Consider the following 21133-nt stretch of genomic DNA (forward strand, 5'->3'; position numbering starts at 1 on the left):
TTCTTAATAACTTTTACAACTTCATCCATTTGGATTGGGCCATCTAAAGAACAAAGCTACTCCTCTGTCAATGAAGGAAGGTCTTGAGATGATAAAAAGGCCTCAATAGCATCCAGGTGGATCGTAGAGTCAGCCGAGTATAAAGACTGATAAAAGGATTGGAAACGCTGACTAATCAAGACTTAGCACTGTATTCTTTCCTTCTCCAATCCCAAGAATAGTATGGTCAAATCTTTGCTGCCTCAATTTAAGGGCCAATGAACGACCCCCCCGGCTTATTATGATTAAAATACTGAAGTTGCTGTTGTTAACCCCAGATTAAATGCAATTGGACCTAGTAGATATTATCTAATCTTAACCAGAGAGCTTGGATGTGCCTCAAAGAAGAGATCGAATGAGAAGACTTGTGAAGATCCTCCAAGTGGGACAATTGTGAGATGTAGTCTAACTTCCTTTCGCCTGGCCTGAGCCCAAATGCTTGCCTGTTTTAAGAAAAAAACCCTTGCTACAGCCTTTAAAGGCATCCCAAACAATCCCCAGGGAAGGACTAGAGTTCAAATTTGTGTCAAGATACTCCCTCAAGAGTGTTCTATAGTTAGCTAAAAGCTTATCCTCCTTCAACAAAGAAGTGTTTCAGGTCCACCTACTATCTTTATCTTCCTCACAAAAGGATGAAAGCTGGACCCAGGTCGAGCATGATCCGAGATGGTTATGGAGCCAATACCTGAAAGACAACCCCCCTGAATCAAAGAGATATCAAATAGCAAATGATCAATGCGGGAGTATGAATCATGAGAATGGGAATAAAAGGAATAATCCCGTTCCTTTGGGTGATGTAGACGCCACACATCACATGTAGCCGAAGCTCGGGCCAGGCCAACCAGCGCTTTGAATTTTTGACATCTATTCCCGACACTGCAACCGGATCTATCCAAGGCTGGGTCAAAAGAAGCATTAAAGTTGCCCCCTAATACCAGTTTACCATAGGGATCAGATTGGACAACTTTGCCAAGCCTGACAAAAAATTCCCCCTGTGATTCACTGGGCGCATAAACAGAGACCAGGGTAAAAGCTAAATTATTTAATAATATATGTGTAGAAGCAAATATCTACCAGCAGGGTCACGCCTGGTTTTCAACACCTGAAACCTGAAGGGAAGAATGAAACAAGATTGCAACCCCACATTTTTTCGATGTATCTGCAGCAGAAGTGCAATAGACATATGGGTAATGAGGAAGGGACAATATTTTTCATGTTCCCTCTTTAAATGAGTCTCCTGTATAAATACCACTTGAGGTTTATGGAACAGCAATTCCTTAAATAGCTTTTGACGATTTTGAGGAGAGTTCAGACCCTTGTCATTGTATGCCAACAACTTTAGATCCACACTCATTTAAAATTCAACTCACAAGATTGTGAGCTCTGATACATCTGGAAACCAAGCAGTCCTGAACATGTTGGAAGGAAAGAAAAAAACAAAAAAACTTCCCCAACACACCCCTCACTTCCTTCCACACAACTCCACACAGACACTCCTTCCTCTTCCAAGCAACCCACCCACCACTCACACTCTACATCAAACCCTCCCTTCAACTCCCACCCCCACCCCACCCCTCCTCCCATCACACACCAAACAATGGCCTCAATGGAGAACAGGATGGGTAAAAAACAGGAAGAAAAAGATATCACAGAACCCAACCAGCCTACCCAAACCACCCCACCACCCACCGCAAACATCCTCCCCCCCACCCTGCTACAAACTACAACCCCCCCAACCTTCATATCTTCATACATTTTCTACAATCAGCTAATAGTAACATAGTAGATGACGGCAGAAAAAGACCTGCACGGTCCATCCAGTCTGCCCAAGATAAACTCATGTGTATACCTTACCTTGATTTGTACCTGTCTTTCTCAGGGCACAGACCGTATAAGTCTGCCCAGCAGTTTTTCCTGCCTCCCAACCACCTGTCCCGCCTTCCATCACCGGCTCTGGCACAGACCGTATAAAAGTCTGCCCTCCCCTATCCTCGCCTCCCAACCACCAACCCCTCTTCCCCCAACCTGCTCTGCCACCCAATTGTAGCTAAGCTTCTGAGGATCCATTCCTTCTGAACAGGATTCCTTTATGCACATCCCACGCATGTCTGAATTCCGTTACTGTTTTCATCGCCACCACCTCCCACGGGAGGGCATTCCAAGCATCCACCACCCTCTCCGTGAAAAAATACTTCCTGACATCTTTTCTGAGTCTGCCCCCCTTCAATCTCATTTCATGTCCTCATCGTTCTAAAACCGCCTTCCCATCTCCGGAAAAGATTTGTTTGCGGATTAATACCTTTCAAATATTTGAACGTCTGTATCATATCACCCCTGTTCCTCCTTTCCTCCAGGGTATACATGTTCAGGTCAGCAAGTCTCTCTTCATACGTTTTGGAACGCAAATCCCATAACCATCCTCGTAGCTTTTCTTTGCACCGCTTCCATTTTTTTTACATCCTTCGCAAGGTACGGCCTCCAAAACTGAACACAGTACTCCAGGTGGGGCCTCACCAACGTCTTATACAGGGGCATTAAAACCTCCCTTCTTCTGCTGGTCACACCTCTCCCTATACAGCATAGCAATCTTCTAGCTACGGCCACCGCCTGGTCACACTGTTTCGTCGCCTTCAGGTCCTCGAATACTATCACCCCAAGATCCCTCTCCCCATCCGTGCCAATCAGACTCTCCCCGCCTAACACATACGTCTCCCTTGGATTTTCTACTCCCTAAGTGCATCACTTTGCATTTCTTCGCATTGAATTTTAATTGCCAAACGTTAGACCATTCTTCTAGCTTCTTCAGATCTTTTTTCATGTTTTCCACTCCCTCCGGGGTGTCCACTCTGTTGCAAATCTTGGTGTCCATCTGCAAAAAGGCAAACTTTACCTCGTAACCCTTCGGCAATGTCACTCACAAATATACTGAACAGAATCGGCCCCAGCACCGATCCCTGAGGCACTCCACTACTCACCTTTCCCTCCTCCGAGCAAACTCCATTCACCATCACCCTCTGGCGTCTGCCCCGTCAACCAGTTCCTAATCCAGTTCACCACTTTGGGTCCTATCTTCAGCCCATCTAGTTTATTCAGAGCCTCCTGTGGGGAACCGTGTCAAAAGCTTTGCTGAAATCTAAATAGATTACGTCCATAGCACGTCCTTGATTTAATTCTCCCGTCACCCCAGTCAAAGAATTCAATGAGATTCGTTTGGCACGATTTCCCTTTGGTGAAACCATGTTGTCTCGGACCTTGCAACTTATTTGCTTCCAGGAAATTCACTATCCTTTCCTTCAGCATCGCTTCCATTACTTTACCAATAACCGAAGTGAGGCTTACCGGCCTGTAGTTTCCAGCCTCTTCCCTATCACCACTTTTGTGAAGAGGGACCACCTCCGCCGTTCTCCAGTCCCCTCGGAACCTCTCCCGTCTCCAAGGATTTATTAAACAAATCTTTAAGAGGACCCCGCCAGAACCTCTCTGAGCTCCCTCAATATCCTGGGGTGGATCCCGTCCGGTCCCATGGCTTTGTCCACCTTTAGCTTTCCAAGTTGTTGATAAACACTCTCTTCCGTGAACGGTGCTCTATCCACTCCATTCTCAGGTGTACTTTTGCCAGTCCCTAGCGGTCCTTCTCCAGGATTTTCTTCTGTGAAAACAGAGCAAAAGTATCTATTTAGCATATTGGCTTTTTCTTCATCATTTTCTACATAGCGTTTTGTTGTATCTTTAGTCTCACAATTCAGTTTTTAGGTCTTTCTCCTTTCACTAATATACTTGAAGAAGTTTTTGTCTCCCCTTCTTACATTTCTAGCCATTTGTTCTTCCACTTGCGTCTTCGCCAGACGTATCTCTCTCTTGGCTTCTTTCAGTTTCATCCGGTATTCCTCCCCGTGTTCCTGTTCTTGAGATTTTCTATATTTCTGGAACGCCAACTCTTTAGCCTTTATTTTCTCAGCCACTTGCTTGGAGAACCATATCGGTTTCCTTTTTCTTTTAGTTACTCTCCTTACATAAAGGTCTGGGCCCTATTATTACTTCTTTCAGCCTGGACCACTGTCCTTCCACTTCTCGTAAGTCCTCCCAGCCCATCAGCTCCTTTCTCAGGTATTCGCCCATTTTACTAAAGTCAGCATGCTTTAAATCCAGGACTTTGAGTTTAGAGTGTCCGCCCTGCACTTCAGCCGTCATATCAAACCAAACCGTTTGATGGTCACTGCTTTTCAGGTGTGCACCCACTCTGACATTTGACACACTATTCCCATTTGTGAGCACCAGATCCAACGTTGCTCCCTCCCTCGTGGGTTCCGTCACCATTTGTCTGAGCAGAGCACTTTGGAAAGCATCCACAATCTGTCTACTTCTTTCAGATTTGGCAGATGGAACCTTCCAATCTACATCTGGCAGATTAAAATCTCCCAACAACAGCACCTCTCTTTTCTTCGCCAACTTATGAATATCAGCGATCAGATCTTTATCTAGTTCCTCCAATTGTGTCGGGGGTCTGTAGACAACGCCCACGTGGACAGAGGTTCCATCCTCTCTTTTTAAGGTGATCCATATCGCTTCTTCCTTTCCCCAGTTTTCCTGTCATTTCAGTCGCTGCGATATAATTTCTCACATACAGAGCTACTCCTCCACCTTTACGCCCCTCTCTGTCCTTCCTAAAAGATTATAGCCTGGTATGTTACAATACAATACAATAATGATAATAGCAATTCCACTTTATTAGAACTTAACCATGAGTAAGCTCAAAGCCTTTGTCAGTCACATAAGAATGTCAAACATTATGCGAGGAGATCCTTGACTTAGGTGTGACCCAATTCCACTTTTGCAAATGATCCTTTGTAGAGGTGGCTATTTCCACCGGTGGGACAGGTGAGTGGGACAATCCTGCCTCATGCAAAAACCTTCCATGCCTCCGAAAGATGGCGGACTCAATGCAATTTAACATCTAGAGTAAAGAGCAGGGCAAATGGAAAAGCCCATCTATTGGGAATCTTCCCCTTGGCTAAAACTTCCAGAGCCGGCTTCATGAGGCGCCTTTGGGACAGCGTAAATGCTGATAAATCCTGGAAAATCTGAACTTTAGCCTCATTGTAGTCTACATATGGCATTTGACGGGCACTTTTTAGCAAACGCTCTCTGACAGCCGAGGAAGCAAATTTAGCAATAATGTCTCGCAGTCTGTTCTCCGGTGGCTTTCCAAAAGCCGATGTGCTCTATCAATCTCAACTGGCTCCTTAGACGGATCCGTGTGCAGCAACTTTGCACATATGACCCGAACAACTGTTAGGACACCCTCCACCCTCCCCGCACTCAGGAACGCCATGGAAATGAAGGTTACACCTTCTAGTTGATTCTCCAGATTATCAACTTTAAACTGGAGATCAGAATATTGAGAAGAGACCAAATCCATCTTTGAGGCTAGATCAGTGAACTGCACAGCCTGCTCCCCCACTCGGCCCTCTAGGTCCTTCACACGGCCACCCAACTCCCTCAGGCCAGTGCTTAGAATCTCCATCTCTGAAGAATTTAATCTCCTCCCTTATAGTTTGGAGAGATTTAGCCAGCTCTCTTGGTATCTCTCACGTCACAGCGGCAAGGTGCACCTCTGACTGAGATGCTGCCGAGTCCGAATCCAAGTGCGAGAGAGGAGCCAGAGACACGTGGCACCACGGGCCTCTGCTAATTAGCTTAGCTGCTTGGTGCTCCAAGTCTTTATGGAGTTGTGACGAGTTCTTACTCATGGTAGCTTCGAGTCTTTCTACCTTCGCCTCTGCTCAAAATAAAGGCGAAAATTGTATTGAAGAGGGTGAATAAAGCCTTTAAAGATAGGAGGGTGCGGGAGCTCTCAGTTCAGGCAGTCAATCAGCACCGTGACTTCCTCCCCATAGCTATGTGGTTTTTAACCATTCCTATAAGTGAAACACCTTAATTCTATTATTTGTCCTGTTTGTAGCTTCATGAAACATAGACTCTCTCTTATGTGTTTTTGTATATTTAACAGTGCTAAAGAAATAATAAACAGTAATAATCAAAGTAGTTCATATTGGTTCCTCTTCAGGTGCTAGGACACCATCTACCACCTCAGTCTGGGCTGCAGGAGCCCCTATTTCTTCCCCAGTAGGAGATGACTGTCACCAGTTTCTACTCATACCACCACAACAGGATATCCCGTTTGGCAGGGTTTGGATCCCTATAGGCACACCTTTGTCTTCTTGTGCCATGGGGCTATCTAGGGATTCCCACAACAATCTTTTTTTTTTTTGTAGTTGCACCCATCAGTTTGCTTGCAAATGTGCAAATAGATGCATACAGATGGACTTACTCTCAAGAACAGGCGCATTCTCTTTTTTTTGAAAAACACGCCTAAAAGGGGGGGAGGGGAGAGAAAAGTAGAAATTAAAGCATAAGCCCATATTTTTCAAGCAAAAATATCATACAAAACACATTTTGTTCACCTAAGCCCAACAGACTGGGTCACTCATTTCGAAAATATCTGAGGTAGTTAAGCAATCACCTGCCTGCTTACATTTCTTTTCCTTTCATTAAGACATGTCATACTACGTGTATGCTCATATTCAAACAACTTTCCTTTGAGAATGAACAGTCATTAACTTCAAGCCATACAAACGTTCAGTACTGCTTTATTTTCCAGGCTTTTTGTTTTAAAAACTATGGAATGCACTCAAACTGCAGACTACAGCTGAAGGCCAGATTCTCTGAACTGCCTGTCTCATGCATACTACTTCAATGCTCCCAGTAAAAGGTTTATTTGCAATCACACGGAACCAAAATAAATCTTCCATCCATGAGTGAACAACTTTGTTCCACAGAGAGGCATATTTTCAAAGCACTTTGGGAGGCTAAGTTCCATATGTTTCTCTGGAACTTTGGGAGGCTAAGTGCTTTGAAAATAAGCCTCATAGCCATTTTTAGCCTTTGCTCTCCTCTACATATCTGGCAGCCTTTAGGATTCCTCAAAGTTTTCTCCTGTAACTTCAAGAAGGAAAAAATAACTCTGGCTCTCATGAACTGGAACACATGCTGAAGTTGTCATTTGCTAGCGAGTTAAAGAAGATGCAAAAAAAAAAAAAAGATAAAAGTCCCTGCAAAGAGAAGACCAAATCTGACACATCTTTACATCTATTCCCCAGGATGGACCTAGTAAGCCTCTGTAGAAATCCAGGCTTAAGACTTGAGGCAAAAGGGTGGCCCGAGAGAGACAAGCATTACTATATGATCTGATATTTTTGATACTCACATCTGCAATTTTGAGATTCTGTGTATAATATTTGTTGATATTCAAAAGTAATTTAATCAACAACCAGTTCCATGAGGATTAGTATACAAAGTAAAATTCCCATTGACTAATTTATGCATACTCCCTGGGTCAGACATTCAGGTTTTTACAAAAAATACAGAATCCTTACTCAAAATAAGAACTAGACTCTACATGACTGTTTCCTAGCAAGAACAGAATCTGACACAAAATTTAAACCTCCCCCAACCAGAGCTCAATTGTACTACAGGCTGGAAATTTTATATAGTATATCTATGTAAAAATAAGACTCTATAAATGTCAGGAATCTGGATGTTACATAATAAAATTATTTCATTATACAGAGAACCTACAGGCAACAGATATCTGCTTTCCTCAGTAATAACTGAAGATACCTCCTCATGTGAAGGACTGTTAAAAAGTTCTAGTAGATTATAAGTGAGGCACTGTGTGTAAAAGACTTCACACCCTTGTACATCTTTCACATTCTGCTTTCTAAAATAATACAATTCAAAACGTATTAATGTAGGCACTTGTTTTACTCATCTACACAATATGCTCTATATCTTCAATGTGAAGGAAGAAATTTAGAATTAAAAAAAAACCCCAGAAAACCCTTATTGCCTGTCTTCATACTCTCTCACACAGCAAACAAACTTGCTCCGTTTCCAAAAACTTTCATAATAAGGCCTATAATAAGTTAAACAGAGCTCAACCTTGGTCAATAGTAGCTAAGCTGATATGAATTACTCCTGTATGAAAAATTAAGCTGCTTCTGTTGTATAAAATGAATATAAAGCAAAGATCCAAACATGCAGAAAGAACTCCAGAATAAAGTTATTCAAATAGTTTATATTGACAGATTAAAAGGTTATAAGAAAATTTTCAATATGTTTGAGCATCTTTATGGCACAATCAGGTCCATCCTTTCTAAATGGAAACAGTTTGGTACCACCAAGACACTGTCTTAATCAAGTTATCTCTCCAAGTCAGTAGCTGGGGTTTAAGGATACTACAGATATTATGATATTCAGTTGCCTGTAACAATGTATTGCTGTATATCCTTTGTGAATAAAGATATATTAAAAATTAACAATAGTCTCATCTATAAGTTATCTCATCTTATGAGGGGTACTGATTGCCTCTGACCATCCTGCCAATCAATTTGACTAGACCTGCTTCCCATCCCAGCCTGCTCAGTGGCCATCAGGTATTGTACACCAATCGCACCATCACTCCATGCAGTTTATTTTCATTTCACCCAATTTACAGCTCAGGCATTCTCTGTATGGCATCGAGACCTGCTTTTTTTCAGACCCAAGTACCCCATTATGAGCACCTGGATCCCTGCTATTTGGATCCAGATACCCCTTAGATTGTATCTGGTGATACCTTTCTACTTCTTCATTTTTTGGTGAGGTCCTCAGATGTGATATTGTGTTAACAGGTGGATGGGGAAGGTTGCTGCCCACTGCACTGTTTTCTCTTTCATTTCTTGCACATTCACCTCCTGCTGTTCTGCGTTCTATCCTTAAAAACTGCCATCTCATTTCCAGTGGTATCAGGTGAGTTCCCACCGAACAATTCCACCCCCACCTTGAACAATTCTCACTTAAGGGGACAATTCCTACCAAGGACCCCCCCCCCCCCCGGACATTTCCCACACTCCCTAGCCTGTAGCTTCTTTCTTGTATTGGGTCCCATAAGTCCTGGCATCTAAAACAAGGAGGTTAGAGCAGCAAATGGATGTACAGAGGAAGTATAGTAACGGAATAACTTTTCACAGGTAGAGTAGTAATGCAGTGGCGTAGGAAAGGGGGGGGGGTGGTGGGGCGGTCCGCCCCGGGTGCACGCGCTGGGGGGGGGGGGGGGTGTCGGCTCGCTGGTTCCCTGCTCTTTCTGCCCCGGAACAGGTTACTTCCTGTTCCGGGGCAGAGAAAGCAGGGAAGCAACAGAGCCGACGCAGCTCCCAGTGACGTGCACTGGGGGCGGATCGGCCCTCTCGCCTGCCCCCCGCTGAAAGGTAGGGTGCGTTTTGGGGGGGGGTGCGCAGCGGCGACCCGCCCCGGGTGTCAGGTACCCTCGCTATGGCACTGTAGTAATCTGTTATAAATTGTAATCAGTGTGTCATTTGAGGGGCTGAATCAGGTTGAAATCTAGTTTGGGGGTATGTGGGGGGGATTGCCCCCTCCCCACATGAACTGCACTTTGTATTTATCTATTTATGTACTTATGACATTTAGATACCAGATTAAACATGAATTAGGTTTAAACCTAGTTTGGGGGGTGTGGGGGGCATTGCCCCCCCCAAATGAACTGCATTTCTGGAAGGGGAAAGGGATGTGTAAAACATAACGTTGTGAGGGGGGGCATGTGAGGGGGTACTGGCCCTCAAACAACGTGGAAGAGAAAAGAGAGGGAGATTATTTGTCCCAGTGTGTTTTGTATTTTTTGGGTAATGGGTGGGAATTGTCCTCCCTGGTATGGTGGGAATTGGTTCAGTGGGAATTGTCCAGATGGGAATTGGTGGGTAGGAACTGACTAGAACCTTTCCAGTCTACCTTTCCTTTCCTTATTGTTCTGTGTACTCTTCCCCTATTTACAGTTTACAGATCCTCTCACCAGGGCAGTGGCCATATTGAGTCTCTGATGCTCTTTAAGTGGCTGGGCTTTCTGCATTGAAAGTACTCAAGCAACCATAGAACTGGCATCTATGAGCAACACCAGGGGTGTAAAAATTAACTTCAGACATTCTACAATACTGAGAGACTATGACTACATTAATGTGTGTTTTGGTGCACAAGTAGAGTGTTTATGGATAAGATACCAACTCCCAGGCAAAACAATGAATCTTCCCTTTCTAGAATACACTGTACAGCAACATTGGCTGAACAAGTCACAGATAATTATTCAGAGCCTGAGGATACCGGTTTCAACATCAACATATCTTCAAGTTCATTAAACTGATACCAGTTACTCAATTGTCATCAGAATACATAATAGCAGATATCAGAGCACAATATTAAATTTAAACAAATTTTACCCAACAAATGAATAAAGATACACTGAATCAAGTGAATACATGCACAGTTCAACATTTGCAACCAACCCTTACAACCTCCCCATCCTCTCCAAACCCCCCTCTACTCCCCCATATTCCATCCAACCATTCAGTGTCTGAAGGATCTGGACACCCATAGCCCTTCACTACACAAAATACAGATTAAATTGTTCCATATACCTACCCATCCTAACTAAATACCCCTAAATAGGAACTTGAATGGAACATTGTGCCTTTGCTGAGAGCTCCCCCAAATCTGAGTACAAAACAACTTGTAGCTTTCAGTGCAAGCACTTGGATATAGGGCTTTCAAATATACAGAAATTGTTTTAAATGAGTGCCTCGCACTTTGTACTCCAGAAGCAATAGTGTATGTATGTTTTTTTTTGTTGCCAGTGCATAAATGATGGCGACTGAGTCTATGTCCAATACTGAAAAATACATATTCTCCCCACAATGCAGGCTTTGCAAACAGTGTTTTCATGCCTTTTCCTCTGATAACAGTTTTCCTGATAAAATTCCCACTGGACAAAAAGTAATATCCTGATTGAATATGTGCTCCATAAGATGCATTATAGATCTCCAATAGTGTTTTATAAGCTGATAGTCCCAAACAGCATGATAAAAGGTGTTATACTCTTTATGGCATTTAAGGCAAACTGAAGTGCTCATACAACTGGACCCATAAGCTTGGACTCGAAAGAAATAAGCTCTATGTAATAGTCTATATTAAGATTTTCTTAATTTGGCACTATATACCCACCCGGGGATCCCTTTTATTAAGTCCAAAATACTCGAGACCTTCAAATGAACTCCCATGTCCCAATCCCCAATGAACTACTAAATGGGAAACATCTTGGACAATAGCTCATTAGTTTTGACTGTAACTGGGAGATAGAATTCGGTACTTCTCTCCCAGCATCAGAAAATTCTTCAACCTTACTGCACACCAGAATACTCAAAAATCTTCTATCTAAAAATTGTATGTAGTGCGCTAATTGCATATAAGCAAAAACATCAGCTTTGGCTGTCTTCAAATCCAGACTAAAAGCCCACCTTTTTTAAGCTGCTTTTAACTCTTAACTCCTATTCACTTGTTCAGTACCCATGTCTGTTTTATCATTCCCACCTTAAGTAATTCTCTTATCTATCCTGTTTGTATGGCTTGATTAGACTGTAAGCTCTGTCAAGCAGGGACTGTCAGATGTTTAGTGTAAAGCACTGTGTATGTCTAGTAGTGCTACAGAAATTATTAGTAGTAGTAGTATCACAAGGTCCAGAACTTCTCTCAGAAGTTTAGGCTTGCTCTCAGCATCTAAAACTAGTACTATCAAAGAAATGCACAGGGAAAACCACTGGGAGAATCTAAAATTTTCCCGCCCTGGCAGAAATTCAGCATTTCCTTGTATTGGCAGTAAGCAACTAACATGGGGATGAAAGCCTAACATTATGGCCAACATTCACCAGACTGCTTGAAGGAGTTGTATGATCCTATATCTAAGGGCAGGGCAATGTTTTTGCCATGGCCCTGGAGATCTTGTAACTGAAGAATTCTCTGCGGACTCTCCTGGCCTTCCTCAACCTAGCCAAAAGCCTCCCTCCCTTATCTGCATGCTGATATAGCTGGAATTCATAATAGTTATATGATTTTTAGGATATCTGATGTATTAAAGCATTAAGTTTCAACTGAGTAGCCAGCAAACACATCCAATTTCCCTCCAGCCTTAGTCGCATATAATTGTTTGTCATGTTGGACCTGAGTTTAAAATTGTAGTATCTCATGATCTCTAGCTTGTTTTTTATAGGAAGAATACAAAATCATCCTTAGGACTATTTTTGCAGCTTTAGTCTTTCCTCAAAGGGAAGTTGTCCCATCTCCTTTATCACTTTTGTCACCCTTCCCTCTATCTTTTCTAATTACACTATATCTTTTTAGAGATGCGGTGATCAGATCTGCACACAGTATTTGAGGTGTGTTCACACCATGGAGCAATACAAAGGCATTATAACAACCTCATTTTGTTTTCCATTCCTTTCCTAATACTTCCTAACATTGTATTTGCTTTCTTAGCCACTGCTGCACACTGAGCAGAGGGTTTCAATGTATCATCGATAACACCTAGATCCTTTTCCTGGGTGGTGATTCCTAATGTGGAATCTTGCACCTCAGAGGACTCACGGCTCAAGTGGGCTTGGTAGCAACCAATAACCTCACACCTCAATGCTATCTGGTCTAGGGCACTCCTGGCCAGGAACCTGATACTGGATGACCCTCAACCAGAGAGCCTCCATGCCAATTGACTCTCTGCTACTATTTGGGAAATTGCATCATCTGACCTCCTAGTGGAACATTGGGATGGACTGCCAGGGGTCAGTCTGACACACAACTACTACTACTACTACTATTTAACATTTCTAGAGCGCTACACTTTCCAACATGGCAATCTCTTATTTGGCACACTAGTGCAAAACCGTCCCTATATCCTTCTATTCTACAATAATATTTCGAAAATTTAACCTAGTACTACATTTCGAAAATTTGCATATTAGAGATTTCCAGCAACAAGTCATTTACAGTAGCTCTGGCATCTTTTTTTTTTTTTTGTTACATTTGTACCCCGCGCTTTCCCACTCATGGCAGGCTCAATGCGGCTTACATGGGGCAATGGAGGGTTAAGTGACTTGCCCAGAGTCACAAGAAGCTGCCTGTGCCTGAGGTGGGAATCGAACTCAGTTCCTCAGTTCCCCAGGACCAAAGTCCACCACCCTAACCACTAGGCCACTCCTCTTCCTATCTTCACAAAAGAAAAAAAATCTATATATTTTATCAAATTAAATGTCAAAAGTTATTTTTACGGGAGCTTCCGGTGACATCACCGCAAGTTGGCTGTTTCTGCCTGAAGCTCCAGTGGACCTCCATGACAATTCTGCAAAATAGGCATCTTTTAGCAAAAAAACATCCCAAGGATTGCTAATGAGTTTGGGGCAATTAACTCCAAAGTCGAATGCAGAAGTCCCATTGCGAAACTGGCACTTCACAATACTTTACAGCATCTGATCAAGATTCTCAGAGCGTGAAGGGAGAAGCACGTGGTCGAGAAACAGCAGATGAAATTTTAGAGGGGGAACCACAAGAGGACCTTTTGTTGGATGACTCAGACTTTGACGACCAGGGCCTGCTAAGAGGACTTGAGACTCTTACTAATGGAATTAAAAACAGCTTTGCAGACTGATGTTGCGGAACGAATGACAGAATTAAAAGAGCTGATTGGGGATCTCCACAGTGGTTTGGAAGATCTAAATCAATGTGTGGATGATGTGGAGAAGCAGATGGAGGAGTATGCAGATGTACAGGCAAATGTTAAAGTGAAAATTAAGCAGCTCGACCAGGCAATAACTGATTCAAATGAAAAAATGGAAGATCTAGAAAACTGCTCATGCAGAGCAAATCTCCACATTAGAGAAGTTCCTGAGTTCATAGGAGAAGAAAACTGCCTGGAGATTGCCAGAGCAGTGTGTGCAGCAATAATAGGAGATCACCCAGATCTTCCAGTTGAAGTACGAGAACTGAAAATAGAGAGAGCGCATCGGGCCCCCGGCTCTCGAAAAAATGATGCAACAGGAGACAATTTTCTGTCTCCACCATTATTCAGTGAAAGATTACCTTATGGCAGCGGCAAAAAGATCCGGGTCCTTACAATATCTTGGTGCCAAGATAGAGCTCTATCAGGACCTCTCCTTAACTATGCTCCAGAGACATCATGAGTTCAAGGAAATAACCTCTACATTACATCGTGAGAATATTCGATACAAGTGGCTGTTTTCCTTCACCTTGTCATTTGTACTGAGAGGATCAACATATAGAGTCAAGATCTTGGTGGCGGCACAAGCAATTCTTTATAAAAACGGACTAAGTAAAAACAGAGCCTACTCAGCAGTTGGGCCTGCCCCTGTGGGTTTCTACACCATGATGGCAGAGAGTGCTGCAAAAAGGAAAGCAGCTAAAACAGTAATCGCAGCCGGGACCAGCAGAAGGCCTCCGTGATCGTTGATATTAGCCCTCAACAGCAACTAGCATTGAACACCTTCTGCAGTACCTCAACACAGCAGTATTCAGAAATCATATCATTAAATTTTTATCACAGGTAAGCATTAGTAAATATACAGTATAATGTGTTTTATCAAGCATTCACCATTATTGGGGTCTCTCTTTAATGTTACCTTTTGCATTGAACATTGATTAAGTGGGATCTAAACAACCAATTTCTATGATGTTTAAATGGATGTGGGGGGGGGGGGGGGGGGGGGGGGGGGAGGGAGATCAATACGAGTAGGGGAGGGGGATGGGATTGGAATAGGGTAGGGAATGGGTATTTAGCAATGGGATTGCGGGGTGATGGAGGGCTTGAGGGATATAGCTGGACAGAGTGGCACTCTGCAGGTTTACACACAGCCAAGATTGTAGCAGTTATTGGGGATGCCATCCTTAGACCTGATTGTCCAATATACTTGATGGGTTCTAGATGATAAGTACTCTTACCACTTCTGTAATCACATGGAATATATGTGGTGTGAATTCGCCAATTAAAAGGAAAAAGATTTATACTGCTCTCAGACGTGCCAAGGTAGGTATAGTTTTTCTACAAGAAACACACTTGAGCCCTGTGAAGCATGGGAAGTTGGTCTGTGAATGGGAGAGCCATTATTATTATTCTTCTGCCCCAGTGCATAGGAGGGCAGGAGTAGCTATTCTGATAAATAAAAACATTTGTGGAACTGGACACATGGAGAGACGAACAGGGGAGATGGATGGTGGTACACTGTATGCTTTATGGCTCTCCCTACCTATTAGTCTCTTTGTATGCTCCCAATCTGCCAGATCGCAGGTTTTTCCCTGGTCTGTTGAATCATTTGCTTCAGTATTCTGGTGTGCCCTTGTTGATTGGTGGTGATTTTAATGAAGTAGCTGATCGGGCCCTAGATACACAAGGGATTGGGAGGGGGAAGACATCTATTAAGTTCAGCATTAGACCTCTTAGATATATGGCATGTACTTCACCCTATGGAGTGCACATATACACACGTGTCTCACGCCCACTTAGTGGCTAGCAGATTAGATTTTATTTTGCTCTCCTCTCAAATGTTTGGAAGGGTGGAACAGGTAGATATAAAACATGGGGGTATTTCTGATCATACAATGATGGTAATGGACTATCACATGGCAAGGCATGATAGATCCCCCCTATGGCGTACGCCATGAGGACTATTTAAAGACAAAGATTTTCATAAATATCTAATAGAAAAATGGGAAGCCTTTGGCCTCAATAATGAGACACACCGGGATACACCAGGACTTTTCTGGGAAACTGGAAAAGCAGTCCATAGAGGAGAAATAATCTCTTACTTAAAATATCATACTAAGTGTCTAAATCATCAGAGCCTTTTATTGCAAGCTCAATTGCAGAAAGCGCAAAAAGATTTAGCAAACAATTTAACTAAAGAAAACAAAACCCAATATGTTGAATTGCAGTGTACTTTGACTGAAGTGCTGCATAAGTGCACCCCCAATACATTACAGAGGGAACGTCATAGATTGGTGCGTGCATCGAGTGGGCCAAGATTTATTCCAGTGATAAAGGGCGCTGGGAGGAATTCATCAAAGGGAAATATTGCAATTTCCAAGATGCTGCATAACTTTTATAAAACGAATATATACAGCACGATTATGGGACACCAATGTTTCGCCCCCTTTTTTGATCACTTGAATATTCCTCCTCTAAAAGAGGAGGATCTGGATTACCTAAATGCTCCCTTGAATTTGGGAGAGATTCAGTATGCCATTAAAACATCAGCCAAACATAAGACCCCCCGGGCCTGATGGCCTCCCCTTGGACTTTTATAAAATTTTGAGTCACAGGGTGGTCTCTACACTATTAGCCATGTATGAAGAAGCCCTTGAACATGGTGTGTTTCCACCTACGCTGCGTATGGCGATGGTCCTTCCAATCCTGAAACCTAATAAGGATCCACTATATACCAGTTCTTACCAACCAATTTCCCTACTAAACACGGATATTAAATTGTATGCAAAAATTTTGGCAGACCGCTTGTTCACCATAGCACCCAAAATAGTGGGAGCTCATCAGGTCGGTTTTGTGAAGGGCCAAAATGCAATTGCAAACGTACGCAGAGTGTTGCTGCCATAGAGTCGGCCAAAATGAGAGACCTAGAGACCATAATGGTGAGTTCTGACATAGAACGTGCTTTTGACGCTGTCTCCTAGACTTATTTGTGGGAGGTACTGACCTGCTTTAGCATTGTGGACGATGTTTATAAAAGAATACAATTGCTTTACCAGCAGCTGCTGGCCCAGGTTTTTGTCAATGGTGTTTTGACTCCACCCTTTCCAGTGGAAAGAGTCACTATCTCCAATCTTATTCATCCTTTGTATGGAACCACTGGCGTTAAACCTGTTAAGCTTAGATGCTGTCAGGAGTATACCAGTGGGGACCAAAGAGATAACAATAGAGCTTTTTGCTGATGACTTGGCATTGGTCTTGGACCCCCAGAGATCGCTATCATTAGTGCTCCACTTGTTAGAGCAGTTTGGCTGCCTCTTGGGACTCTGGATTAATGATGAGACATCAGAGGCCTTGAGTCTGAGGGTAGGCTTGAAAGAGAGGTGGCAAGGGACCTTCCCGTTATGGTGGGTGGGCCCCCAGCTTTGTTATTTGGGGCTCCAGATCCCGAGGAACCTCTCCAGATTATATGTTCTAAATATAGCCCACCTGATGCAAATAAACAAAGGATGTGTGTCATAAATGGATGAGCCTGCCTCGTATTTTGAGGGGTAGGATTCAATTGGTAAAAATGATTCTCTTGCCCAAGTGGTTGTACACCCCTTCAGCAACTCCCCCTATTGGTGACATGCAAAGATGTGCATACCTGGAATGGGTATGTTGGTCACTTTTTATGGGGTGGGTGGCAACCATGAATAGCTCTTGGGTGTTTTCAGCTAGGGGGAGGTGATGCTGGTCCAGGCCTCCCGGATCTAAAAGCTTACACAACTGCCAGGCAGTTGTGATATGTTCTGGACTGGCTGTGTGGCACTACCCTATTTTGTGACCTTCCCTTAGAGAGCTCCTTAGAAGGATTGGTCCCGTCCTATTTGATCCATGCGAGAGCTCGTAACCTTCCATTGAAATTAGGTAATTCTGTGCTTCTTCTGCCAATGCGAAGAGTGTTGCGGTGGTAGTGGCCAGTTGGACTCAGGATTTTGGAAATTATTCCCTGGATCAGCTCCTGTTGAGTTTAAAATAAAAAAGGTGGGAATATGAGCCAGGCTATCCAAAAACTGGATCCAAACTAGAGCATTAAAATACACCGTTTTTAATCATTTTCAAACAAATGATAATAAAATGATTTCACATAAACAATGACTCAACACAACGTTGTGTTTCGGCCAGACGGCCTACATCAGGAGTCTTATGACTGAAATCACTTATGGAGTGAGATCATAGATTGATGGTTTCTTTTGAAAAAGTCTCAAATCATAAATACAAATGCTGTAGACTCTAGTTTGGATCCAGTTTTTGGATAGCCTGGCTCATATTCCCACCTTTTTTATTTTTATTTCATACTGCATGGGATCTATTGAGTTCTCCACATGCGTGGATTCTCTCTAGAGTTTAAAATTAAGCAATCGATGGATAGAAAGTGCAAAATATATAGGAAGTTACATTACAAATTTTTATTACAAATGTATTTTCATCCTCATAGAGCTAATAAAATGGGTTATTCTACCACGGGGATATGTATAAAACGTTCTGAACCAGATGCCTCATATAGACATTGCATATGAGATTGCCCTCCAATACAAAATTTCTGGGTAACTCTAATGTATGGAAGAACCTGGACAGCACTTCCTCAAAGATCTCTCCTTGATCATATAGAGGGGGTAAAGGGCATGGCCTTTTTGGTGCTCCTTCTGCAAAAGGCTTGCTTAATGGCAAAGCACTGTACACTGTTACAATGGATAAAGGATGACTTGCCCACAATCACGCAGTGGTGCAATCAGATGTTTGAGCTTTTAAGGATGGAGAGGATGACCGCCGTCTTCAGGGACAAATAATGAAGAGATTTTTGAAACTTTGGAAACATTATTTATGAACCCTATCCCAAAGAGACTGTTCTGTGATATTAAATCATTTAGATGTGTCATAAATGAGTTCCTTGGACTTGGCAAAGCATCTTCAAGTTTGGGAATGATGGGAAGGGGGTGGGGTAGGATAGTAGGATGATGGGGGTGGGGTAGGATAGGATAGTAGGATGATGGGGCAGCTGTGTTCTAGCTTTAAGTAAAAGATGCTGATATCGTCAACCATTCTTTGCCAGCAGTGGTGGTGGTGGTGGGGGGGGGGGGGGGGGGGGGGGGGGGGGGGGTGGAGGGATGGCTGATGGTGGATTGTTCTCTACCGAAAAAACAGTTGTATAAAGCATAGTGGATGTTAACAGGGAAATAATATCTGTTCTTTACCATTTCATATGTTGACATTGTTACTAATGGCTAAATAAAAAATATATTTAAAAAAATTATTTTTACTGAGACATCTTACTCCACTATCTTTTGGCAAAATTAGGTACAGAGATGTGAGTAAACCTGCCCTATATCAGAGCTGGGCTCTTACCAGTGGCCTATATTCTGAGCTACTTATGTAACTGCAGTAACATCTTTACTCTGATCAGAACACTAAAAAAAAAAAAAAAAAGCATTCTCCAAAAAGAAACAGAGTACATAAACCATAGCAGCTAAAACCTACAGTATTTAATGAAAGGAAACGAAAAAGAAAAACTCATGCCTAGGCATAATAAAACGACAAAAAATAAAATATAACACTACATCTTCTCAGAAGGAAGCGCCCTTTGGAACAATGCAGGTGCCATGGTGAGCACCTGCAGCAATCTGGGAAACTGAAATTGTACTCCTTATGCCTTGGCTGATGAGTGAGGTTCATTATTATTATGGTATGCATGTCCCATTTGAAGACATTGCTCCAAAGGAAATGTGGCTTTCCCTCTAAAACAGGGTGGGCAACCTGCTATCTGCCATTGAATTTTATGCAACCTCCAGGACCATGGGAAGTATATCCATAAAATGCCATTAACCAGAGTTCTGATGATTTTAAATGTATTTCTCAAATATTTTAAAGTAGCCACTCTAGCATTTGTTTACTCTATTTTTACTTATTTATCATAGGTACTCTATGGAAGTCTTTGCATTTCCAATTCTGACAATACATAATATTTTGGCCTACTAGGGATAGTATTGACATTCATATGGCCCTCTGTGTACAAAGGTCACACACCCCTGCTCTAAAATATAAAAGCCGAGCTGCACCCCCTTACCTGTTATCTGCTTTCTTAACATGTCAATTTCTTCCTTCAAGCTTTTTATTTCTATATCTTTACTTGCTGTGAGAGGGCCATCTACAGTTGAGTACTGGAGGGCTTGGACAGTCTGTGTAGATTCTATAAAAAGAAAAGATATAGAGAAAAAGTTTAAGACAAAAGTGCTCTCTTCATATGAACATTAGCATTCTGGCCTAAGCTACAGAAAATATCTGATAAAGTGAAGTTACTCACCTGTAGCAGGTGTTCTCCAAGGACAGCAGAACATATGTTCTCCCATCTGGGTGACATCATCAAGATGCTGCCCAGCATTCCTTTACTTTCTGAAAGCTTTTGACAGGCCCAACTGCACATGCGCAGGTGCCTTCCTGCCTTTCCGACTCATGCAGGACCCGCAGTTAGACAAAAAAAAAGCATAAATAATGCAATTTCTATGGGAGGGTATGTGAGAACATATGGCTTGCTGTCCTCGCAGAACATCTACTACAGGTGAGTAACTTCACTTTCTCTGAAGACAAGTAGGAATGTATGACTTCACATCTGGGAATCAGTTGCTACCAGGCTCACCGAAAACAACAACAGTTAATATTGACTTGCAATGGCAAGGCTAACATGAACCAACACCACTAATAACAAACTTCCCTGCTGTAAAGATGCAGCCTGGAACAGAAAAGAATGGGCCTATAAGAGTTGAGCTGAATTCTAGACTCCAAACAAATTCTGCAGCACTATCTGACCAAACCTGCTATTGTGTAAGGTATTCTGCTCAAGAAAGTAGTGGGTTGTGAATGTGTGGACTGAAGATTAGGTCACAGTTCTGAAAATCTCTTCAATGGAGGCCGACCTCAAGTGGGCAATTTGACACTGCCATAGCTCTGACATAGACCTCCAGAGTCAGCCTATCCTGGGCATAAGCAAAGGAGATGCAATTTACTAGCCACGTAGATAAAGTGCATTTACTGGTGGCTGCCCCCACCCTGTCTGGGTCAAATGAAACAAAAAGCTTGGTGGATTGTCTACGGGCTTTAGTCCACTCCAGATAGAAGGTTAAGGCTCACTTGCAGCCCAAGGTGTGCATGCACTCTCACCAGGATGGGTATAAGTTTTTGGGAAAAATGTTGGAAGGACTACTGAACAATTAAGATAGAAGTCTGACACAACCTTAGGAAGAAGCTTAGATTGTGTGTGAAAAACTATTCTGAAGTAACCAAAAAACAGGATCTTCCAAGTAAGGTACTACAGGTGGCAAGAGCTTACTAGCTCAAAAGGAGCTTTCTTCAGCTAGGTGAAGACAACCTTGAGGTCCCATGACACAATCGGAGGCCAAATACAAACCTCAT

General features: G+C 42.7%; 1 protein-coding gene across 1 annotated transcript in view; it reads right to left on the bottom strand.

Moving 5' to 3' along the window:
• Positions 1–21133, bottom strand: part of LOC115465558 (serine/threonine-protein kinase MRCK alpha-like) — an 806479-nt gene that overhangs the window by 375797 nt on the left and 409549 nt on the right. Inside the window, 1 exon segment of the mRNA XM_030196108.1 lies at positions 19791–19913. Within this exon segment, the coding sequence (XP_030051968.1) occupies positions 19791–19913 (123 nt within the window).

The sequence above is a fragment of the Microcaecilia unicolor genome, chromosome 3 (genome assembly GCF_901765095.1).
Source record: "Microcaecilia unicolor chromosome 3, aMicUni1.1, whole genome shotgun sequence".
NCBI lineage: Eukaryota > Metazoa > Chordata > Amphibia > Gymnophiona > Siphonopidae > Microcaecilia > Microcaecilia unicolor.